The 26258-nt window shown below is 39.3% G+C and overlaps 1 protein-coding gene across 1 annotated transcript in view; it reads left to right on the top strand.

The window, feature by feature from the left end:
• Positions 1–26258, top strand: part of CNTNAP5 (contactin associated protein family member 5) — a 216236-nt gene that overhangs the window by 154001 nt on the left and 35977 nt on the right. The window contains exons 12-16 of the mRNA XM_075028728.1: positions 4455–4611; positions 13695–13822; positions 13988–14158; positions 16255–16473; positions 25570–25809. Coding sequence (XP_074884829.1) covers positions 4455–4611; positions 13695–13822; positions 13988–14158; positions 16255–16473; positions 25570–25809 — 915 coding nt within the window. The remainder of the gene's footprint in view (positions 1–4454; positions 4612–13694; positions 13823–13987; positions 14159–16254; positions 16474–25569; positions 25810–26258) is intronic.

Raw genomic sequence — 26258 nt, 5'->3', positions numbered from 1 at the left:
CAGTAACGTGGGTACCCCAAAAGCCTTGCCTGTGTTAGGGGTATGTAATTACTGGGTCAGACTTTAGGTTTATACAGCACAGGAGTTTAACAAGGGATCCAGTTTATCTTGGTATATTTCCATCATTAGATTTTTCATTTGTTGCAATAACAAGAACCACCTGGCAAATGATGCAGACAAATCTTAACAAATATTTTAAATATAATACTGTTAAAAATGCATAACTTTGCTTTAACTCATGCTGTATAAACATAAAAGCCAACGCTAAGACTTTCTGTCTATATAAAGGTAAACCGAGTCCACAGAAGTTGCTTGGGATTTTTATACATAGTAATTTAGTCCTAAATGCTGTTGGAATACACTGCTTCTCCCCCTGCTCCAGCTTCTGAGTGCCTATGCAAATAATTTTTTAAAAAAATCTCTGCCATTTAAAACATGAGCAAGCCTAAAACCTTTAAAAATAACTTGTATTGCTAGCAATGTCAATGCCTTCTAATACAGAAAATGAGAGAGCTGTCAGTACAAGGGAGATTTAAGAGGACAGACATTTTCTTGTAAGCTGATAGAGGGACACCGAATATGTGTTCAGCCATTCTTGTCACTAGAAGAGCCAGATACGCATTGCAGGTGAATTTGATCTCAATCTGCATCTCCTTCTAAAGATCATTGGAAACAACCTCCATGTGTCTGCTGTTCTCTTCATAGTTCTCAGCCTCTGTGCTTGTGAACTGTACAGTCTGTGCCAGCCTTGCTTCTGCTGAAACAGATTTCATACAGAGAACTAACAATGAATAGTTTAGTTAAGTGCATTGATAGAGCAGGTACCGGAGATCTGCTGAAGAACTGATATCTGAAAGGAGCTTACTCTCTCTGCTTTGCTGGATGGAGAAAAACTGAGTTCTTGTCCGTGTGTTTCAGTATTGTATATGCCAGGGTTTCCAAAGTCTTATTTGGCTATTCAGATACATACGCACAGTAGCTGTTGAATAGACCAGTAGACCACAAAGGCTTGGCCTATGGAGACAGGGAGAGGGAAACGCCAAGGTCATCAACGGAAGATGAGACCCCTTATTCTTTTCTTTCAGAAGACCTGTGCCAACCATACTTTCTGCAGCCTGTGCCTCACAGTGTGAACGAGTAGCAGTACTTGGTTTGATACAAAATACTGCCTGCCTGCTCAGTTCTTTTAATCAATAACGTATTAAATTATAGTAAAAACAGTGATGTAACTATCACAGCTGTTTGTAGATGCTCCCAGACAGCATTATCACAGAAAGGGTTATTGTCCTCTGCAGGAAACAAAAAAATTTTGCCTTTTTTGAGGATTTTGTTATCAAAATTAAAACCTTCCAAAGGCAGTTTGAGTAGTACAGGAAGAAATCCCTTGAAAGAAACTGGTCTCTGTTCTTTTACTGGTGAATTCAGTCACTTGGGGCTTATTTGCTTTGCTTGGTTTAGGATTTTTTTCATACATATTCTCCTTCAGAGCCATAGTATGGAGTTCAAAGACAACCTTAATAAATTTATTATAGTGGATTTTTTTTCAGTTCTAAATAGACAAAACCACATGGAAAGTAATACTTTTATTTGTGCAGTAGGCTTTTGACTACCTTTTTTGACTTAAATAATGTGTCACTAGAGAGAACGTAAGCACAGAATGAAGAATTGGTAGCACTTCTTTTTAAATGGACTTTTTAGCTTAGAAATTTTAAAGCGTAATTCTACTCACCTATGTAACCATTAGTTTATGGGGCCATGTTAAATCCTTGATTAACATCATTAACTTAGTCTGTGGCTTCACCACAGAAAGGAAATTAATTCATTTTGAGGTGGTGCTGAATTGATAATGCTTTGAAAAAATGGTAAAACTATGATTACAGAAGTGAAGATATTGCAACAAATCTACAGGCTTAGAAGAAAGAATCTTAATCAACACCTCTTGGCCAAACTCAATCTCAGTGCAAGGCATCCACCAGCTCTGCCAAGGTATAACAGTGTAAACTTTCTGGAAAGAACTCAGGGATAGATTGATTGGAGTTGCTAGTGAAATATTGCATTACTTCAGCATTATATGACATAAAATATATGTTTCAGTAATTCCTAAACACTTTGGACATTGCTGAAGTAGATTTAAGAGCTTTGCTGAATAGCTCTGTGATTACTCATGTTAAAAATTAAGCATGTGGAAAAGAGTTTTGAAGATTCATGCATAATTTTCCTTAATACTACAATTGATTTCTAAGGGACTAGTTAGGGAGAAAAATTTACTCATGTTGAGTAAAGGGTGGCAGAACTCTGCCTAATACTTAGAATTTTTGAAAAGACACTGGTTTTTTATAGTCTGTTCCCTCGACAATCTAAAATTGTTCCTTATAATGTTGAATGCTCTGTTTTTTAGCACTGTATTTAATTTAGTTGTAAATGACTCAAACTGTGGTGCTTCTACCACTTCCCCAGTCTATATCATAAATCTGAATGTGTATGTGTTTGCTTGGTATTGCTCAATAAAACAAATAACAGATCTGAAAAAGACATCAGAAAACTACTCATACTTAATTCCTGTGAATGATTGCTTATTTCACTCTTATGTTTAAGTATATAATGATTTCTGCCAAAAGAATATGTGACACAGGTTGAATTTGATTAATGAATACCATTATTTGCTGATGGCCTGAAGGATTTATCTTTATCTAAATATTTTTTCCAGAATGGGTACTTTAAAAATTAGATTAAGCACTTCTGTATAATATCTATTTCAACTCCTAGACAAATCACCCTTTTATTCAATTAACATTACTATTCCAAGCTTTACCAAGTAATTTCCCAATAATATAGTATAGACCTGTTTCACTGGCTGCAGCAATCAACTTCTGCAGGAAAACCAGCTGAAAAAAAAAGAAAGAAAACATAAATGTGTTGACAATAATATGACACCTAAAATGAATGTGCATGTTTTTGTAAGATGAATACTTAGATGTTCTTGAATTGTGGTTTTCTAATGAGTACCACTGGGTATTGGTCAAACTCATCATGTCTTAATTGTTGGTATCATGAGAATGGAGTTACTCTTCCTATTTTTATTTTCCTTTTTTCATGAATTTACAGTTCAGCAGTCTAAGCTTAGAAGGAAAACAAATACAAATTAATTTTGCCAAGTGATTCTAAAACTCATTTTAATTAGTCTCTTACACTCTACAGTTAACCTTGATTGCATTTCATATTTTAGACTTTCTTGCTTTGTATAATGAGGAATACTCCCAACTAATAATGTTAGTAAAGCAGAAGAATAAATTGATACATTTTTCTACATTAGCAGTGCAGTTTATTTTTCCAAGCTCCTTTGATCAAAAAGTCTTGATATGTCAATTTTGCTAAATTTTGCCATCTACCTGTATGTGTAACTGATTACATTTCTTGATTTAAGGATTAGGAAGTCAATGAAAAAGTTATCTGAGCTGGAAGACAAAGTCAATCTTAGCAAAATGTTAATCCATGGATTTCATTACAGCTGAATCTGCTTACTGTATCTGACTATTAATATTTAATGCTTGAGGTATAACGGATTATGAAATTTAAACAAAAACTATCTTGGTTTATATAAATACATAGATCTTAGAGCTCCTGTAGGTAGAAAATAACTTCAGAGAGACAAGTTAATTCCCAAGTAGGGAAATCTTTTTCCCCACTTAAGTCCTACCTGAATCCTTAATCTAGGATGTTTTAATATCTTATGGAGCTTTGCATTTGCAAATTCCACCCGTGGAGAGCACATTAAAATCCCTAGTCCTGCTCCCTTAGAAACCAATACAAATTTTGGTCTTAGTTTTGAGGGGAACTGTATTAAGCCCATAGTAGTAGGGCAGTTTGTGTGTTATTTCTGAAGATTTTTACTCTTTATATATGGGTCTTAAGGTAAAAAATCCTGATCTAAGAGCTAGAGTCTCCTTCGTAAACAGGTACACTCTGCAAGAGGTCCTTGGCCAATACTGGGTGGTTCAAGACAGCTGTGCAGTGTGAGTTGTGGCAGGAGAATTGTTTTCAGACTCCTTCAGTGATCAGATCTCCCTTCTAGCGTCACACAAAAATACTGGACACAGCTAGTGCAGACAGTGGTGTTGGGTTCGCACATCAAAAGTCTTTGCAGCTGAAATGCGCCAGGTTCTCATGGGTGATTGGCACGTGAGTCCTATGGGGAAAACATCTGCTCCTCAAACCAAACAGGATTACCATAGAGCTGTTGGTTTCTCGACGTGTATTCCATAAAATGGAACTTGGGCAAAGTTTATGGTTTGTTACTTCGTCTGTAGTTCGCATCTTTTCTTTTCGTATTATTTAACATGTCCACCTCCATTCTTTTTTTCATTCTCAGGAGAATCCAATTGGCTTATCAAGTTCTCTTTCTCTCTCTTTTTCTCTTTTCTCTTTTTTTCCCCCCCTTTTTCCCTTTCATCCAGATGGAATGCCATTTGCTTGGTGGGTTGGCCGTGCCAATGAAAAGCATCTTTACTGGGGAGGATCTCTTCCGGGCATTCAACAGTGTGCATGTGGACTGGAAGAAAGTTGTCTGGATATGAGATATTTTTGCAACTGTGACGCAGATAGAGAAGAATGGTAATAATTTTAACGTGTATAGTAGTGTCTGTGTGAGAGCTGGGGATAGAAAGTAGGGCAAGAAGTCTTAAATTTTTTCCTGATTCACAGCTCAGAAAGCTTGAATGACTTGAGTATGATCAAATGAGAATGAAAGTCAAATTAGAATCTGTCCTTTTGATTTCATATTAAATTTCTTATTTGAACCAAAGACAAGATAACTGGCTTAAGCAGGTTGCTGGGATGGGTTGTCTTCAAAAAATATTTGTTGTTGAATGCCAAATCCAGTCATTTAATTTGTTTAAAAATTTGCATTGGTTCAATTGGAGCATTGCATGAATAATGGTTCTAGGAGGTTGGTGCATGGGTATACATCAGAGCAGAAAATTCAGGCATAGACAGTGAAATCCAGGTACAGACAGCTAAAGAACAAAAAACCTGTACTATCAAAACCACTTGTATTTTTCTTATGAAACATTATATCTGTATGTGCCTTTACTTTCTTTTACATTGGGTCCAAAGCTTTTTAAAGTCACTGGAAAGACTTTCTTTGGCTTCTGTACGTTTTGGTTCCATCTCCATAGGAAGTTTTAGACTTGCAGCATGAACATTCAAAGCCTTCCTCGGGCTTGGACCTTTGTGGTGCCCCAATGCCTCATGAATTTGCAAAGGCCATCTTCATAACCTTCTCCTATTCTCTGCAGCTTCAGAGACGCTCCAGCAGCTGAGAGCTAGTTGGTGAACTTTCCAATTAATTCCATATTTGTGTATGGAATGCCAGATGAGTGTTGCTGAAAGTACAATTAGAAACACTGTGAAAATACATGTGAAAATTCTGCTTCACCCTCACTCCCTTTTGGACCACTCACTGATAGAAGCTGCTGTCCTTTCTCTAAAAAAAAGAGATTTTAACCTCGAGTAGTTCAGAAATTACGAATAATGGAAGTAGACAAGAAATGTCTTGCTGTAATAGGCTACTGTGTTTGAAATAGTGTCCGAATTATCCCTGTGAAACCTTCACTTAAAAGAGAATGAGTAGAAAGGAACTGTAAGGGGTCTTGAAACAAAAAATAATAATTCAGAAATGACTTGTCACTGTAAGTGTTAGGCTTTTTTGGTTGCTCAATTTCCAGACAGTGTGATTATTCGCTTGGACCCTTTATATCCCTGGGGTCACTATTCACTTTCAAAAATCATAGCTGCAAGGGGATTTCTTCAGGAAGATCTTCATGTAAATGTTCGGTTATGAATGTGATTTGTATAGATTTGTATAGAAGGGCCTGGCTGTGCATGTTAGTCTATCTTTTCTTTAATGTTTGGTTATTGGATGCACTTTGGTGAGGTTTGTACATGAGCATCAAAACCATCTGTTTTTACTGGTGCTTGGCTCTTTTCATAATCCACATTTTGCTTTTTGGTGAGCTAGTACACAAGCAGAGCAGGGTGTGTTACACTGGCAGAGCATTGGGCTTGTAGTCTGAGATTGCAGGACAATGCACCACTAGGTTGTACAAACCAATACAAGGTGAAAGCTAAATGCAGCTTTATAATGTTTCGGCTGAGTGTCCTAAGGAAATGAGACCTAAGCGAGTTATGCTGTGGGTGTTTATCTCCATTTCCCCCCCATACCCAGTGATTTTGAACAAGCAGACACATTTCAAACATCTTTAGCAGAGAAGGAGAAATCTCAAAAGTATTAGAAATTATACATCCTATGAAAATTTATGCCAGGCTGAGGGGAAAAAGCCAATTAAAACCCACAAGAAGGAAGTTAAGGAAGCGTACATTTTTATTAGATTTTGGAAAACCCTCGTGGGAGAGACATGTTGGAAATCATGCTTCATTAGCTTGGCAGCTCACAGAGCTACTTGTTTCTCCTAATTTCATTATAATAACAGGATATGCATAGAAGTTTCCTCAGCTAAACTACCTACTGTTTATTGGTTTGGGGGTTCAGGTGTTTTGTTTCGGTTTTTAATCCATTTGAAATTTGGACTTTGGTAGTATTCTAAATTGCAGGTTGTTTTTTTAAAAGCTAACCACCCCCCCCGACCTTTACAAAGAGTTTCTAAACATAAGAAATTTCATGCCTCTTGAAGATTGCTTTTGTGTTTCTCTGCTAGAACACTGACCCCCTGATATATAATGAGCATTTGAATCTGAAACCTGCTGAGAGCTGAACTGTGACTTTAACCTGCTATACATTATAGTGGAAGGAGCAAGACAGCAGTAGATGCATTTATTTGCCTTAGCATGAAATAAAATGGGTGTTGCAGAGTGGAAAACCAGAAAATCATTTTTGCTCCTTATAGATAAATCAGGCTGCTCACTGCAGCTCTGAGGCAGGAACTCACCAGAATAGCTGGAGCATCCTTCTGAAGTGGAGACTGGCTTAGGATTTTGCTTTGATTTGGTTTCCCAAGACTAAGGCTTACGTGCAGAAGAAGCTACTAATTTATCAGACCAGCAAAAGAAATGGAAAACAAGAGAAAACAGACCTGAAAAAAGTCCTGAGCCAGGTGTTTGGCAGCACACAATATGCACTTCTAGGCATGATGACTTTTAAATGATATCTAAGCAGACACCTGAGCCAGCTGCTATTTCTGGGTTCTTACTTGACACCAAGTTAGCCCGCCTGGAGTTATGCTGGCCAGATGAACAGGAATATAATTGGTTGCATGCTATAGGGGGAAGGCTTTTGTATTTTTCACCTTTCTTTTTATTAAAGCATTGAAAAGTCTCTTTTTCCATCCAGCTCCTTACCATACTTCCAAACTCAGCAGTACGATGACAGCTAATTCTGTCACTGCAAAACAGTGGAACAACTTCATGGTATTTGCTGGAGAATGGGAGGAGACCTCTGCTGAGGGAGCAGAGGCGTAAGTTGTCACCCTGACCCAAGCAGGGGTTTGGAAAGGTGTTAAACATGGCTTGACTGTAGTTTATGCATGCCTCCAAAAAAAAGAGATTCTTGTCTGTTGAAAGCTCTTGCTAGCGGGTGGGAGCATTCATGGAAATCCAGTGGCTGCAAGCTGAAGCTAAATCTAGTTCAGAAAACGTTTTCTTTCTCTCTCTTCCCCTTCCCCAACACTGAGAATAGTTAACTGTTGGGACAAGTTATGTATAGATGAGACGGATTTGCGATTGTCTTTCAAAGATACGCTTGTTTCAAACAGAAGGTGCATTCTTGATGCAGGCATTATTGGGGAAAAGTGTTAGACTGATCTAAAGAATAAAGCATTTCTGAAATACAGGCAATGTTGTGTTATCTTAAGTCCATTCTAGAGATCCTCTGGATCCTTAAATACCTCTCCCATGTTGTCTTTCATCTCAAGCAAAGTTCTCTTGCCTTGGCAATGAAAGACTTGCTGCTCACTAAACCTTTCATTTACATGGGAGGATCCTCTTTCATGCCATGCTGGTGCATGACTGTCCTGAAGTCCATTTACTACTTTGGTCTCTCTGGAATCCATTTTCCACTTCAAATGCAAACACTTGATTGAAGCCAGTCATCAAACCAAACCTACTTCTTACTGACTGCATTCATCTGGAAACCTTGTGAATTTGGAGAACTTTACAGCTTTTTATTTTGTACAGAAAGAGTGGCATCTCTGGAAGTCATTTTGTACAGGAAGCTCAGGCACCTCAGCAGAGTCTGGTGGACAGTGTTGATTCCAACCAGTAGCTGATTGCCATCTTGTATTTCTATTCTCCAGTCTTGCTATTCAAATTATAGGAGTATCTTCTTCTTTTATTTTCCAGAACAGCGTTTTTCAGGGGAACTAAGCCTTTGAGTCTTCCCATTTCCAAAGTAACTTGCATTTATGTCTTTACCACACCTTTGGGGTACTGCAAGCAACAAGGAAACCACAGGAGATGAAAAGAAGGCAGGGGAGGGAAAGGGAAAGGGGATATTACTATTGTCAGACCCACTCTGGCTCCCAGAGATACATTGAGTATATCCAGCTCTGTTCGAGGAGGAGCAAGGCCACGTGGAAGCGAATGAAGTGCTCTTTGGACAAGCTATATTTGTGCAAAGCTGTGCCAGAGCCAGGATGCTAAAACTGGAAGGGCTGAGGAGAGCAGGGCAGAGAAACCCAGCCGCTGACGAGCCCAAATTTGACAGGATTTGTTTGCTCAGCCACCATCCTGCACTGAATCTGTTCCCCCAGAAGCAGGGCAGGCAACTCCACAGAGCCTGTGAGCTCATAAATAAACCCTGCCGGAGGTGACCTGGCCTGTATAGAGCTGTCTTGGATATCTGCCTTCATGACTGCATTTGTCAACAAACTAGAAAAGCTGCCTGCAGAGAGCTGACTGTAGCAGGCCCCTGAGGTGTCAGGAATCAGTTCATTACTATCATTACCAAACTCTTTCTCTGTACCTCTTCTCTAATTCAGCAACATATAGCCACTGCATCTTGCCTTCAACTAGTAGGTATGTCCCCTTCTGCTGTTGTTTTTTTTCTTTATTCTGACCCTACAGTATTGTACCCAGTAAAGCGTTTTTGGATGCAGCTGGTGGGTAAGATAGCAATTAAAATGTATTCCTTTGGATTATTAATGTTATGTCCTGTGCAGGGCTCAAAACTTTTTCTGATAGAAGACTGTTTCACTGGCCTGTTCCTCATGCAGTTCATTGACATCTGATGATGATAGTATTCTTTTCCCCAAACGTACTGTATTCATGAAAATCTTACTGAATATCTGAGCTACTGAGGCTCAGACCCCACCAGATTTTTCATTAATGTACAAGAAGAAAACATACCAATAGGGGGTCATACAAGAAGAAATTATATTTAATGGCACCACTGCTCTACCATCTGTTAGAAAAAATATGGAAACAGCTACCTAGAGGTTACCAATTTTTGGTGGCTTACACTGTTAGGATACCAAAGAATGAGATTTTTTTGAACATGCTTTTATTGGTAGCCAGGAAGAAGAAAAATAGTCTCATAATTTTACTATCAAAATAGTTATTTGTCATTTACAGGTAAGACTACCTGTGCTACATCTTGAATTATCCAGCTGCTGCACTATCACCTTTAGCATTGCTGCACTTGTAGGGAAATTTTTTTTCTTTTTTTTCCTTCGACCCCTCCCCCCATACACAGAGCATTTGTTTGATGTGTAACATGCCTCATAGCTTATTGAAGAAGTCCTTTGAGTAGATAGACATTAATCTTCAGACATGGATAAATAGATAACATCCAACTGTATTTAATGCCCATAACTAAAAATATTTCAGTGATTTAATTTGAAGGGCATTATTGGATTTGTTTTGTTTTTGCTTGTGGGAAGTACAAACTGATACTACGCTTTATGCAAAGAGCTCAGAGAAACATATGTTCGTTGAGGGTGCTTTCCACCCTCTGAAAAACAGTCAGATTTTCACCTGAATTAGTGCCAAGTCAGGTAAGAAGAAGGTCTACTTCCCAAGTTTATTAATTTATTTGTAGCATTTTCTGCGTGTACAGGACTCCTTTCAGGAAAAGGATAAAACCTGCTTTGATTTTTCTGATATCAGTACTTAACTTACGTTCCTAGCCAAGGTGCATCACCCCCCAGGACCCTCCTGCAGGCAGGACCACCCGTAGTTCTCAATGCTGAGAAGCAGGGCATAGCGTGGTATGAAAGGCATGCTCAGTGGAAGTGGTCACACAGTGATATGTGAAACCCACTAAGAGAAATAAAGTAGTGCTTCTGGCTAACATGAGAAGCAGCTGTGGAAAACGAAATACAGTCTGGTTTTAAAAGTATGTGAGCTGCTAAATTAAAATACATATAAGTAAAAACTAGTTCTGGAAACAAATACAAGAATATTGACTCTAACAAGGTTTTATTTCAGTTTAAAAGACAAAATCATGTATGTGCACATCATAGTGCAGATGCTTTCCATCAGAAAACAGCACTTTTTATTTGAAAACTGTAGTACATTAAAAGTGATCCCCAAGCCCCCTTCAGGCAAAATTCCAAATGTTTTGTCCAAACCCTGGAATATTTGTATTTTGCACTGCCACAGCAGTGCCTCCAGGAAATTATTGTACAGGTACATGAAGCTCTTTTGCTCCTGTCTGAGGCATAATACACCATATTTAAGGGGCTGCCATGGTGTACCATGTAAAGAGAAGAGGAATCGTGGTGCGTTATAAGAAATGGAGTCTGAAATAAGTTCAACTTAAAGAATACCAGGAATTTAAGTTGCTCAAACTTTAGCTCCCATGAGGGTCTGCATAATGTCTTCAAATCTCTTTTCTGCTTTTCTTAGCTGAAACATCCTAGGTGTTGACTTTTCACCAAAATCTTCATTTCCCACCATGAAATAATAATAATAAACTGCAAGAATAGGTACGTTGTTCCTGTCATTAACACATTCTCTAAAGTGCAGAACGTTTTTCTGATAGGTTTTATTTCAGTGTCTGCTTGTATGAGAATACATATCCTTACACAAGTACTTTTTTTCCATGTGTGAGAGAATAAAATGCATAAAATGTGCTGTTTGAGCTTCAAGAGAAACTTGATTGAGTTTTCAAGGCATTAACATAAAAGTGAATATTTTTATTAGTTCTAGAATATTTTTCTTTCTCAAAGTTGAGCTATGCTACTAAAGTTCTCTGTGACACTGGCATATAACTAGTAAAAACTCAGAATCATAAAATTCGATATAAAAGAACTTCATGCAATATAACAGAATATCTAATAAGCAATGCAGTTTTCAGAGATGTGGAATAGATATCTTTAAAACGTCACCATTTCATTTTTTTTGTAGATATCTTCACTGGTAGCTGTAGGAAGATACTGATTTTTATTTTAATGCTGATCATAGCTAGTCAAAAGACTGCACTATTTTTTGAATGAAAATAAATTTGCAGGAAACCTCCCTAAATATTTTGTGATTTTTTTTTTTTTATTTTTAAAAAAGTAAATGCCAGCTTAGTTATTCATGTATATATTGCATATTTTATATCCTATTTCTGTGCTTCTTTCTGCTTTTCTTGCATTCATTCTGCCTGCTCTTCTTCCTCCCATCCACTGAAACAGCTTATTTAATTATCTTCCAAAGAAATACTCAAATAGTTCAGCTATTGTTACAACTGTTCCATAATCTGTTGAGAGCATTTACACTGACATTCAAAGATTGATACAATAAGCTAGACGAGTATACTGCTGAGAGACCTCTGTGAAGAGATTTGGAGACCATGTATTTTTGATTCATACATGATATTTTTCCTTCTGAGTCTGTATTGAAGGCATCACTCTGCCTCGTGCCTGGGAATTTCATCTTGCTGCACTTTGTCTGTAATTATCTGCATGTCAGACACCCACTGAAGCAAGAAAAAAATGTTAGGGTCAGATAGAGTACCTCTCCTTTTCCCCTTGGGATTATGAGACAATTAACTGTGCTGCATGCAATTAGAAACAATGAAAAATAAATGAAATGTATGCAGCCTTTATCAAAAAGATCAAAATATCCCTTCTATTTTTTCTAACATTAATCAGAGTAGAGCATTTAGCCAAGCAAACATCTGAGGTTGTGTGTCAGAGCACAGCCACAGTGTTCATCCTGACTATTATTTCTTTGCTGAACTCCTGTGTCCCTTCCCACAGCTGGAACTATAATGAGAGGTAAGTTTGTGGAAGGTGGCATTACGAGTAGCATGTAGGTAGTCTGGGATCCTGCCTAGGACGTTGGACTGTTTGGCAGTTGCGTCACTCAAAAAGCGATACCTTTTTCCTGAGGCTTTGTGTCATACCTGCCTGAAAGAGCAGCGGGTGTAAATTTAGGTTTATTGGCATTTTGGATCCGGTCATTGTTGCCATCCCCATGTGCAGCATGTAGTCTTTCACCTCCGAGCATACAGGTGAGTTGAGTCCAGACCCTGCATGCAGGTTGCTGGGCCATGGAGAGGTAGGGAGCCTTTTCTCCAAAACGACAGATTCAGCTCCATGAAGGATGCTCTGCCAGGCTCATGTGCCCAGATGCACAGCAGACCTCAACCCTGAGAAAAGGAGCTAGGGGAAAAAAAAAAATCTCATCACTGTGGAGACAAGATACGGTAGCGCTCGCCTCTCTATAATCAATCGATAGAGAAATACCTCGAGAGGGCAGTTTGGCTCTCGTAAGGTCAGGGTTGGATGCCTAAGGGACTCAGTTCAGTTCATGAAGTACAGCGGGATGAACGCACATCTGTATACCCTGCCAGAGTCAAAGCCACTGAATCAGCTTAGGGACCCCAGGGCTGCCATGAAACGCTGTGCTGCATTTTGAGGACAACAATTTGCCCAGCACACTCAGAGTAAAAACAAAGAAATGATCCTTTAGGAATCTTTCTCTCTTTTTTTCTTCCTTTCTAACAGCTGTGTGTAAGTTAGTCACAGCTGAAGAATAAGCCCAGCTGATAACAAACAAGAGACTGTAGTTCGACAATGCAGTAAATCAGCCTCCAATATTTCAGTTGCTGAACCAAAATTTCCACAGGCACGTAATGCAAAAGGCTGATTCAGTCCAAATTCACTCTGCCCATTCAACCGTCTTCGCGGTGTGCTGAGTCAGTTGTGTACTAGCCATCTTGAAGCTGGATTAGGTATTGTCTGGCTGCCCCGTGCTAACAGCATGCTGGATCAGGTATCGCGTGTCCTCTTGCTGCTCAGATAAAGCATAAAGCCAGCAAAAATGCCATTATCTGTCTCCAGCTAACTTAACAGAAATGCAAAGTTGGACTTATACCTTATCCACATCAAATTCATCCTGCTAAGGATACCGAGCACGGCCCGGTTTACATTAATGCACGTGAGGCAGAATGGCAGCACTGCCTCAGCTTCGCAATCATTCTGCACAGCAGAAACACAGTCACCATCCTTAGCAGACAGTATCGCGTATCCAGCTACAGCATCTTCAGTGGTCAGTATTATGTATGAGCATAAAGCATACATGCGCACGTACGTATCTTAAGCAGTGCGCACTGGTCGCAATTCTTCTAGGTAATTCTGCAAAAGACCTTTCATCTTTCAGTAAGCATCTTTCAAGTATTGCTTTGCATAAGGAATGCTGGGGATTTTGTCTGTGGTTAATCTGTCTCTTTCTGTTTGTTTATTATAATCCAGGACAAATGATACTGGCCTTCTTGCTTTCAAAGACCATTTGCCTGTAACTCAGATAGTGATCACTGACACAAACAGATCAAATTCTGAGGCTGCTTGGAAAATCGGCCCTTTGCGTTGCTATGGAGACAGTAAGTACTAGCTCTTCTCAATTTCCATAGGTACAGAATGTTCCCTCTTTCGTTTTGTTGTGGTTTTTGTTTTTTTAAATATCTGAGGAAAGGTGGCTTTCCGAGTGCAGCTCACAGCTGCTGTCCTGTGCAAATTAACTATAGAGAAGGGGGTTGTGTTTGCAGGGCAGTTCTGGAACGCCGCTTCCTTCAACACGGAGGCCGCCTACCTGCACTTCCCCACCTTCCACGCTGAGGTCAGCGCAGACATCTCCTTCTTCTTCAAAACTACTGCCATCTCCGGGGTGTTCTTGGAAAACCTTGGGATTAAAGACTTCATACGAGTTGAAATAAGCTGTAAGTTTTACTGCTGAGAAATCTAGGTGTATTTGCCCAAGTTGACATGTGCAGGGAAGTGGGACGGACAGTTTTTCTTCTGTCTTGAGGCAGTTGGAGGTGCCTGAAGAGGATAAGATAGAGACATAAAGACTCATTAATCTAGACTTATCTTCCTCTCCTGTCAGAGTTTCCCTGTATAGCCTTGGTCATTACACTTAATCTTGTTATGGCTAGATTTATCTTTCTTAGACAGGTGACTGAGTTTACTTTTTCAACACTTTTTTGTTTTTGCTCTTTAGAGAAAAAGCTGCTGGTTAGATGTACCTGTAGACCTGTAATTTAAGTTGAAAGTTGAAAAATGTAATACAACCGCTCTAATGGTTACTTTTATTTCTGTATCAGCAACATATCCAGTCTGATAGAGCCCTAGTGTTTCAGAGGAACTCAGTGCGTATGGTACAGCAAGAGGTGAGAGTCTATGAAGGGCAGGATGCTAATGCAAGATAAGTCAGTCACAGTTGTAATGGGCCTCGAATACTTCAAAATCTAGTAAGTGACTGCAGTATAATTGCTACTCAGTATATAAAGGAGAGTAGCAAGGAACTTAATTAGTGAGGTTTTGCCTCACTCCTGATGACTTCAAATATTTATTAGTGACAAAAGACTAATGTGGCTTTGACATGAAATATGACTTCTGTATTCCAAGTTCTGTCAAGCTTAGGAAAAACAAACTGAGTGTTATGCATTTGATAATATGCTTATAATAACCCCAACATAAAATTTAATAAAACAGGGCCCCAAGGCCCTTTGATTCATTAAACCAATGGTAAATGTCATGGTGCATTATCACAAGGTAATGAGGTATGATTTACTGTTAATTGCACATCAAAGTCCAATTTGCTTGTACTTCAGTGTACTGCATTTCATTCTCAGGGATATAGAAGTAAAAATGGCATTTTGATATCAAATATAGCAAATACTGTAAGCGACTAAGAGGATTGTTTAGTGAAAGCTTTTTTATGTGTGTTAAATCCGTGCTCCTAGAGAAATGAGTTACTTAAAAGTTTGGGGAAAGTCTTGTCTTTTAAACTCAGATTTCTCATTAGTAGTTCGGTGTTGTGTTTCTTGCTGCCAGATGGAATTTGCAGCCTAAAGGCCTCGTATCAAGGAAGCTCCACAGACCAGCTGCTTCGAAGGGAATCGGCCTTTTAGCAGATGCAGGGGCTCAGAATAGATCTTTGCTATCCCCATGGAGTGTTTCCTATCTTAACTGTCTAAGAAGCAGCTTCCAAAACCAGACCTATCCAATTTGTTGGGCTTGAAGTAACAGGTTTTTATGAATTTTCAATCCACAACCTTCTGGTTGTGTGGTCTGTTGTCCTGGTTCTTGGTCTTTCTGGTGTAGTTAGCATTTTGGGAAGAGGAAAAATAACCAGTAACAAGAACATTAGAAAGTTTTGGCCCGTTCAGGCTTCCAGCAGAGCAAGATGGACTCCTTTATGTGGCTGCTGTTTTTCAATTATCATTCTGTTTCTAGGAGCCTTACTATCTCTGGACATGTGTTAGATATGCCTCTTTAGTTTAGGATCACCAATGAACTAGTTTTGCTCATCTGTTTTTCCTTGCTTCTTGGGTCAGGCTTATTCAGGCAAACAAATGCTTGTAGGATTCTCTCCTACCATATGCAGCCAAGTTCTATAATTGGTAAGTACACGCATTTTGAAAGATTTAGTCAGAAAAAGCTCCTTCATCCTTTCTCGCTTCTTAGCATTATTTGTCCAAAATCTTTTGCTACCATTGTGTGACTTTTGTAGAGCATTTGGCACTTTTACTTCAAAAAGAGAACTCCTATTTCTAGAGCACTGTAATTGTTATAGCAAAAAAAAAAGATGGGTACCCACAGCCAAGAATAATTACAGCAGAGATCAAACAGTGAGGCTGCAGGCTTAGATTTATGTATAAGCTGCTATGTAGGAGATGGGAGGTAAATGATGCTGTGCTATTTGCCGACATAAAAGTTAATGGACCCTATATTTATGTAAGATTTCTTGATGTCAAAACCACGATTTAATTCAAACCTTCACTTCCTCTTCACATCTGTTTATCTATTCCAGCCCCCAAAGAGATCACGTTCTCCATAGATGTTGGGAATGGCCCCACAGAAGCCACCGTGCAGTCTCCCACACCCCTGAATGACAACCAGTGGCACTATGTCCGAGCGGAGAGGAACCTCAAGCAAACCTCTCTCCAGGTGGACAGCCTCCCCAAGAAGGTTCTGGAGGCACCTGCTGAGGGACACTTCCGCTTGCAGCTCAACAGCCAGTTATTTGTAGGTAGGGACCATTTAAGGGTTCCTGTAGATAGGTACAATATTTCTATGTCCATACCTTGGTAATGCTATTGTTTCCCCATTGAGCTTGCATATGGTGACTTAACTCTGCTTTCTGTTCTTCCACTCCTACACAGGCAACATAAAGTAAACCCAAACTACTGCCTTTACACTCAAAGCACTAACCATAGTTTAACCATACTATACTAGATGGTCTTTTTAGTGTCTAAGATTGCTCAAAATTTATTTATTGCCAAAGAATTCATAGTATTTCTTCTTGTGCAGCACTGGCTGTGTAATTCGCTGTAGGAAGTGTGATCTCTCTTTTTAGATGCAATGTAAAAGGCACAAATTTGTCATATAAGTTTCTGGGGCAAAACCTGATGACATTATGGTCTTAAAGTCTGTTCCTTCAAGCATGCCTGCCAAAACCTGTATTAGGCCATAGAGTGCATGTGTGAGAGAACCTGTGAACACAGTCCAAACGAATGCAGTTATTTTAACTGAAGGTGATCTTTCAGGGCAGGGGAGAAAAAAAAAATCTCTGTTTGCATATAGTTTGTTTCCCTATCTCCCTTGCAAATGAAACCTAGATTGGGACCAGCTTGTATTTGATAATATAATCAGGGATTACAAATGGACTTCTCCCTTTTCTATATTCAAACACTGTCTTTCCGAGTAATCCGCTCAGTGATGGAGTGGGTTGTAACCTGCTTCTTATTCAGTGCCACTCAGCTAACTACTGATTCTTTCCTTAAAACAGATTCTCTTACTTAGCTGAAATGCTGTAGCAAACCTCAGTCTGTCAGTTTACCCGTGTATCCACACCTTTTGATTAAAGATTTGGGGGTATTTATTTGAACTTTCTATAGTGTATATGTGCAGTAATTACTTACCTGGGACAGAATACCATTATGCATCTGTACAAGCTGGGGATTGAATGGATGGGGAGCAGCTGTGCAGAAAAGGTTCCGTTGGTCTTGGTGGAGAAGTGAACCTGTACCTCATCTGAATGTAGCCATGCTTTGAGGAACAGGTTGGATGAGCTGATCTCCAGCAGTGACTTCCAACCTAAATTTTCCTCTGATTGTACTTAATTGCAGTAAACTCTAGGACATAGTTACTTTATCTCAGGCAAGAGGTGAAAAGTTGTCACTGTGCAGTAAATAGATTGCATTCAGTTGTCCATCCACAATTTTACCAAACCCTGAACAAAAGGGACAGAAAACTTAATGTTTTTAGGAGTGCTTTTTCAGCCCTTAGCTCTACCACATTGAAGGCCAGAACTCTCTGTGACTTACTGAGATTTCCCAAGAGCAGTTAGAAGAGATGGAAACCTGGGCAGCCTCCCGATCCTGACACTGTTTGTCCCCAGGGTGCTCCAGGGAAAGGTGGCAGAAGTGCAACAATACACAGATGTGGCATAATTTGCCTCTGCTGAAGGTCTTATTCCAATCTCTAACAGAAAGCAACTATTTAATACCTCAACCATGTGGAGTGAATTTTATCTGATCTGAAAAATAAATGCATAAACAACATTGTAAAAAGGAAAGAAGCAGCAGCACATAATGTTACTCCCTACTCCCCCTATAATCCACAACTTGTTTCTGCAGCATTCTGCATACTGGCAGTGATTAAGGGGTTTCCACAATTAGTATGTGCATTCTTAATTAATAATCTATATAACAGATGTGATTTGTTATTTTAAAAATGTTCCAAATATTTTTTGATTTAATTTCCCTATTTCATTCCATTTAAACATGGAACTTTGTTTCCACACTCGAGGTAGCTAGTCATTAAGATATAACCTTTTTTTTTCTTGATTCTTCTCCAGAATCAATTCAAATATTTTGTAAATCTCATAAATAAAGCTCAGTGTCAAAATTTAATTTAGTTTATTTATCTTCTGGAAGGATTTATTGATCCTTTGGGATGAAGGAACTATATTAGTATCATGTAGCATTATGATGATGATCGAATGGAGATCCACTGTAGCTTTCAAAGTACAATTATTTTCCTGTTCCTTCAGAGAAATCAGCCTATATGCAGTATATGCAAAGTGGTTCTGTGTTTTTTCCTTTTAGGGAGTTATATACAGTAAATCACACACATAAAATAAATTTGGACAGTTGTAAAATTTGACTATGGGGCAGTTAGCATATAACATAATTTTAACGGAGTTCTGCTAATTTGGACCAGTTAATTCCCTGTCAACTGTTTCTGCCTGTTTTATGAATGAGTTATTTGCTTCTGTTTTGGCCAGATCTTTTCTTCTCAACCCAAAAAGCAGATATATTTGGGACTGTATGTAATAGAATAATATAGCTCTTCAATTTTTTTGTTAGTTTGTTGGGTTTTTTTAAATGTTTGCCTGTCAGACAGACTTTTTACTTTCTATGATTTATAATAAAGAAAGTTGAACAGAAGTCTTCTCCAGCAATGTTAACAAAACAGTCAGTTGTAGGGGGTCGTGGAGCTGTGCTTCATTTACTTCTGATCCAGCGATACTGACACGTTGTGAGGAAGTTAATCAGCCTTTAAATACTTTGTAAGGGTGGGAGTTAAAAAGGCCTGACTTTCCTTGGAGGTTTATCTTCAGATTGACTGACTTAGGTATTTCAGGAGATTTAGGCTTTTACTGAAGATTTTCCAATGACTAAGCACAGAGCAGGATTTCTCTTTTATGTATGTAGGTTCTTTTATGTCCAGTAAGGGATGAATTCACACTTCCGTCTTCATGAGTGGAGACCTTGATGCTGTTTCTCTCTTATTTACCCTGCTACCAGTTTGCCTCGAATATGGGAGAACATGATATTCTCTCTCTTAAATTTGGCCAAGGAATTAAAAAAGACCAGATTCAGAGATAAAAATATACCATGCGTAAGCAAATATTCTCTTCCATAAGAAACCAAACCAAAAAAACCCAAATCACAACAACTGTCTAGTCCTTTTAGATGGAGAAAACACTCATTGTGAACTAATGCAAAGCTGTGTCCTGAAGACTGTGAAAAATGTGAACTCGAGTTGTCTCAGAGGAATACTAACTGATATATAATGACAGTGAGTTCAGCATTTGGATGTCATGGTTGCTTATTCCAGCAGAGAAATCCAGATGTTCAGAGACTATAGCAGAACCGGGGAGTCTCACCATGACTTACGTTGTCCCTATGCTAATTTTGAATTGTGCATGTTCTTGAGTTTAAGCCTCTGTGGGTCATTGCTGGGGTAAAAATCAATTTTCAACTTGCTCTATGTACTTAGGTGTAACCATGGGTGTGTTTAATATTCTTAAAATGCATTTCTGCGGAGTATCTCTGACTGTTAGGCATGTCTTACTGGGCTTGAACTCACATTACATTACTTGGATTAACAGTACTATCTGCTAGAAAGTTTCTTCACTCACTTCTGGCCTTGATAAGCATAAAGTAGCTGTAATTCATTATCTGCACACTAATGCACCCAAAAATACTTCCATTTTGGAGGTGGTACAACACTGCAGATAGAGAAGTTCACATGAGTTTTACATACCCTAGAAAGATACACTCTCATAGTGATTTCTGTTTACTCCAAAGACTCTTTTTTACATTGATATTGTATAAAAGGAATTGCCAGAGCTGAGAACCAGATCCTTCTTCCCATATGCTCATGCTATTAATTGTATTCACAGAAATGCTGGAATGTGGGTGTCACTTCTTTCTGTACCACCTGTTCTCCATTCAGTTCTGACTTCCCACCTTTCATTGCCCTGTTTTGTGTTTGATTCAATGGTCTTGGCTGTTCTTGCATCTTGCTGACATGATGTCTGCCCTACATGTCTGTTTCTGGGGGATGTTCCCCTTGGGGGAGCAGAACCTAAGCATTTGCTCTGGCCAGCATGCCACACAGCCTGTGTAAGAAATTGTCATTGTCTGATGGTCCCAGGATTCCACTGCAGCGATGATTTCTTACACATGCTGTTCAAAATAAACCATAGAAAATGGCTACCTTCTTATTGGATCTGCCTGGAGATAAAACCAAAATGAGGGAAGTCAAAATGGAGGTGTTCAAATCTAATCCCTCTCCTTTTATCTCCTCATCCACAGCAATACAATGTGACAGGATTCAAATTTGCAATTCTTCTTTTATTCCATCGCTTCCTGTAAATACCTGACTGTATCCAATTATGGTTTCTCTCTGTTATGGAGAAACAGTTCTGTGTAGTCAGTAAGAGACAAAAGTGTCGATTAAGTGTATAATGTTTGTACGATTAGCTGTTGTGTTAAAAGTGTAATTGACTCACAGGGTACTTAAGTTTTAATCTATGTAGTACTAGAAAGAGTTTTTCTACAGCTACACTTGTTACAATAACTTAGAATATAACATCAACTACTGGGACTTGTGCAAAGCATTTGATACTGTCCTGCATGACATCCTTGTCTCTAAATTGGAGATACATGGATTTGATAGATAGACCACTTCGTGGATAAGGAATTGGCTGCATGGTCGCTGTCAAAGAGTTGGTGTCAACAGTTCGATGTCCAAGTGGAGTCCAGTGACGAGTTGTGTTCCTCAGGGGTCGGTATGGGGACTGGTGCTGTTTAACATCTTTGTCGGTGACATGGACAGTGGGTTTCAGTGCACCCTCAGCAAGTTTGCTGACAACACCAAGCTGTGTGGCGTGGTCAACATGCTGGAGAGAAGGGATGCCATCCAGCAGGACCTTGACAGGCTTAAGAGGTGGGCCCATGTGAACCTCATGAAGTTCAACAAAGCTGAGTCCAAGGTCCTGCACATGGGTCGGGGCAATCCCAAGCACAAATACAGGCTGGGCAGAGAATGGACTGTGAGTAGCTCTGAGGAGAAGGACTTGGGGATGTTGGTTGGCGAGAAGCTCAGCATGACCCAGCAAAGTATATTTGCAGCCCAGAAAGCCAACTGTACCCTGGGCTGCATCAAAAAAAGTGTGACCAGCAAGTCAAGGAAGGTGATTCTCCCCCTCTACTCCACTCTTGTAAGACCCCACCTGGAGTACTGCATTCAGCTCTGGGGTCCCCAACATAAGAAGGACATGGACCTGTTGAATTGAGTCCAGAGGAGGGCCACAAAGATGATCAGAGGGCTGGAGCACCTCTCCTATGAAGACAGGCTGAGACAGATGGACTTGTTCAGCCTGGAGAAGAGAAGACTCCAGGGAGACCTTATAGCAGCCTTCCAGTACCTAAAGGGGACCTACAAGAAAGCCGGAGAGGGACTTTTTACAAGGGCGTGTAGTGATAGGACACAGGGTAATGGTTTTAAACTGAAAGAGAGTAGATTTAGATTAGATGTAATGAAGAAGTTCTTCACTGTGAGGGTAGTTGAGGCACTGGAAGAGGTTGCCCAGAGAGATTGTGGATACCTCATCCCTGGAAGTGTTCAAGGCCAGGTTGGATGGGGCTTTGAGCAACCTGGTCTAGTGGAAGGTGTCCCTGCCCATGGCAGGGGGGTTGGAACTGGATGATCTTTAAGGTCCCTTCCAACCCAAACCATTCTATGATTCTATGATACGTTTCTATGGGAATAAAGACAGAAAGTCTGCTTAAGGCTGACACTGGCACACATGGAGTATGTGACAGGCTTCTGAGATAGCTTTCTGTGTGTGCAAAGTGGAAGGAAGAAATGACTTTTCATTGCCAGTACACTCAAAATCAAACAAGCTTGGATTTTAAAGCAGGTTAAAGGAGTTAGAAAACCATTTCTCACTTTCTTGTAGTGGGTCTTGGGTATCTAACTGCTTTAGGCTGCTCTATGGTCCTCAGTTACAGCATGCATATTCTTGCACCTGGTTATGTTTCTTCTGTTAATTTAAAAAAAATTACAGTAGAAGGAGCAAACCCCAAACAAATGTAGAGGCTAGATAGTATCAACTGCACCAAACTTCCCAGCAACAGGCCAGTTTGGCACATTACTTGCTCTGAAGGAACAGGCAGAAATCATTCCTTTCAATGGATAGTCACTTTCAGAATGAGTGACATCCTTTTCCATAGTGCAGTTGTCTCCTGGTATATCCCTGTGGTCCTGGAGGAGGTGTGTCATCATCTCCTCTCATGGTGTAGTCTGAGATGAAACTCTGTCTTATCTATTGGAGAAGGCGTGACCATAATACTCCAGTATGGGGTGGGGAGGGGAAAGTCAGTCCTCACAGACCTCTTTGAGAACAGCATTTGCATTCAGACTGGTAACATCAGTGAAGCAAAATACAAATCCTAAGAAGTTAGTTTGATGCATAAAGCCTTGATCAGAACTTCTTGTGCTATTCATTTAGTATGTTGAGGAGACTATTAAAATTAAGTGCTTGGGTTACTGTTTTGTCTTGGGAGCAAGGGAGCGAGGAATGCTTGGGTAAATCTCCTCTGCTGTTTTAGACAGTCCAAATGCAACATACCCCAGAGACAGTAAACATCTGAGAAACCTTCTTGGGAGACAGAGAGAAGGAAGGAGAGAAAAAGAATGGGCATACTTTATTTACTGTTGTTGTTTTTAAAGCAATCAGTAGACACTTTGGGATATTTTGGATGCTGGAGGAGGAATTAATGCTTAACTCCTTGTGTATCCTGACTGCTTTGTACAACTTTCAGTTTGAGACTAAAAAGTATGACTTGGATGTCTTCTGAGGAATATCATAGCAAGTTCTCCTACTCCTGAGTAATAATAATTATCATTCTTATACTCCCATGCCCTTTCCTTTTCTTTGTATCGGTTACATAAAGCAAGAATGCACCTAATATTTATTCATGCCGCTTCAGCCTCCCTAATCCAGTTCTTACCAACAAAAAGTCCTTTGCTTTTTAAAGCAAATCCTCAATTCATTGATAGAATGTTAATTATTTAGCCACTTGTGTCACCAAGCTACACTATGAGTGCTCAGTTGTGAGCTTCTTGGCCCCTCCTCTCAGACTCTCTCTTCCTTGCCCCAAGGCTTCTCAGTAAAATTCAGCTGCATAAATACGTTACTGAAAACAGTATGGCTCATTTGACTGTCACCTCCACTTGGCAAAGAACTCCCTTAACCTTGACGTTTATGGTCCTGAGGCTTATCCTAAAATCTGTTTTCCTGAACAAGACATTTAGGTCTCATCCAACAGGCCTATTAGAGTAGGAAGAATCTGCAAAGCCTAATTTGGGGAAGAGTTTTGTTTGTTTGTTTTCAGTTTTTCTCTGCTTCACAGGAATGTACCTGAAGATTAGGTCTAGTCAATTGAAGAAAAATGCCCAAATAATAAACAGATTTGCTTAATCAATACTGTGTGGATCTAGGATCATATAGACAGTCTCTGTTAAGCTCTATACTCTCCAGACATTAGGAGTGAGAAACTTACTTTACGTAGCTTTCCAAAGTGCTTTAGAGAGCAGTAAGAATATGGGTAGTGCAATAAACATGACATCTGTGGAATAGTTAGCAATAGTTTGTACTCATTCTTTGAAAGTTACAGCTGGGATTTATATGTGTGCAGAGAAAAGAGGCAAGGAAACTGTCATTTATGCCTGTAATTTTTGTGGTTACCTCCCATGCAAATGAAAACAGAGTAACCAGTAACCTTAAATGGAGAAATCACATTTCTACTTATTTGGACATTACTGAAAATTCTGTACAATATGTTTGGGTTTGGAGCAAAATCTCCAAAGAAAAAGATTGTGTGTGCACAGTGCAGCAAATGCAGAAGGCCCAATTCTTGTGCTCAGAGGGCCATTAAAATTTGTGAGCTAACATTTACTCACCTGAAAAGAAAAGCTGGCTACAGAGGAATTTTAAAATATTTGTTTCTCTGAGAAAAGGCATCATAAAATTAGCATGAAATAAACCTGTCTCACACGTGCTATCTATAGTTCAATTATTCTAATTCAAATCCAGTATTTCTGCTATTAGTGTACCAGAAATAAAAATATGCTAGAATGGTATAACAGAACAATAGGGTTTTGGTGAGATTCCATTTCAGACTATTGCTTCATTCTGTTAGTTTGCAGAAGGCATGCTTTAATTCAACAATTTATGAAAAAACAGATGCTCTTCTGCAAGGACTTATCAAAAGATTTATTCTCTTATCTCATGCACTTTGATATAGAACCAACTTCTACAGAAGAATAATTTGGAAAGATAACTTTTTTCATACTACTTTTGCAGGAGAATCACCAATAAAGCTAGCATTTCAGAGCCAACAAATGCTGATAATTCCTGAACCAGAATTAGATTTCTTTGCAGCGATCAAAATTGCAGTATCTTCAAAAGCAAAACACTGGCAACTGCCAAACAAAGCCTACAGTGAGATAAATGGTGATAATTTCACAAAGTACTCTAACAATCATCATTATTATCATTTTCAGAGACCACCTCTAATAGAAGAAGTATCTTCATTGTAACACTTTGCAATTTCATTGGGCAGACAAGAAACTAGTTAGCTTGTAGAGACTGAAATTCCCTCTTGCGCAGATCCATACAGCTCTGGTCTTCAGGAATGAATGCAATTATGTTTAACAATTGTAATAAATAACACATCTGTGACCTGGACTCATGTTTCTTGCTTACAACAACCATTCACATGCAACATCAGGTTGGGCAGTCATGCATAAATTCTGACTCAAGTCATTTCCCTTCAGCCAGCAGGCCTGGTGCTGAACATGATTCATCCCTGCTATCTGGACTCATCAGCATGTGTAAGTCACCTGCTGTTGGGATTAGAGTGTTATTTATACTCTGTACTGTGGCAACAAATAGGAAAAAAAAATTTAGGTTTGGGTTTCTCATGTATTAGGTGATATGCAGACATATGATAAAGAAACTAATCTTTTTCCCAAATGAATTTGCAGTTTAAATGCCAGACAGGTCAGTAGATAAGGCAGGAAAGAGAAGAACGGCAACAAGTGTCACATATGGCTTTTTAGTCCTTTCATAAAGATAAATAGAGACCTTTAGTTTCCAGGGCTGTCCATCTGTCATCTTTTGCCACTGTACGCATTGATATATAATAGATAATATTTTTTAAAATTCATGGATTCATATTTGTACCTCTGGATTGGACTTCAGGGCTTTGATTACTGTGCAGACTCACCAATGAATGCACGTCCTTTTTTCTCTCTTTTTCAGGGGGAACAGCTTCCAGACAAAAGGGCTTTTTGGGATGCATTCGATCTCTGCATTTAAATGGACAGAAACTTGACCTTGAAGAGAGAGCTAAAATGACACCTGGTGTTAAACCTGGGTGTCCAGGACATTGCAGCAGTTATGGTAACCTGTGCCATAATGGAGGGAAATGTGTGGAGAAGTATAACGGTTACTCCTGTGATTGTACCAACTCAGCCTACGAAGGACCTTTCTGCAAGGAAGGTAGGCAGCGAGCTTTGATCCTAAGTCCTTAATGGTCTCTGCGTTACAGCACAGTTTCACCCATGTCAGCTTGGTGTCCCCCATGTTACAAGAAGATATTCTAATATCAGCTGTCCCTTCAGCATTACCAAGTGTTTATCTGAAGCAGGCTATAACACCTCTTTTTGTTGACTTAGGTGATGGCCTCAGAAATTAAAATTGTGTTAGTTGTACTGTTAAAGTTACCAACTATATCCCACTATGATTCCTGGATCCAGTTGCATGTAACTTGGCCCAGACATTAACAAATAGGGCTGAAATTTCTCATAATAGTTGTCTGTCTGTGTCTGAAAGTTCAGTTTGCTTGTCTTTAAACCTCATCCAGCTTTGTACAACTTAACAAGATGTTGAGAACTTCTCTTTGCAGAGTTTTGAAGCAATGGTGTGACAAAAAGCAGTAGTCTTTTTAT

The sequence above is a fragment of the Buteo buteo genome, chromosome 5 (assembly GCF_964188355.1).
Source record: "Buteo buteo chromosome 5, bButBut1.hap1.1, whole genome shotgun sequence".
In the NCBI taxonomy this organism is placed as follows: Eukaryota; Metazoa; Chordata; class Aves; order Accipitriformes; family Accipitridae; genus Buteo; species Buteo buteo.
The sequence above is the reverse complement of the archived record's forward strand: the minus strand, read 5'-3'. Positions and strand labels throughout refer to the sequence as shown.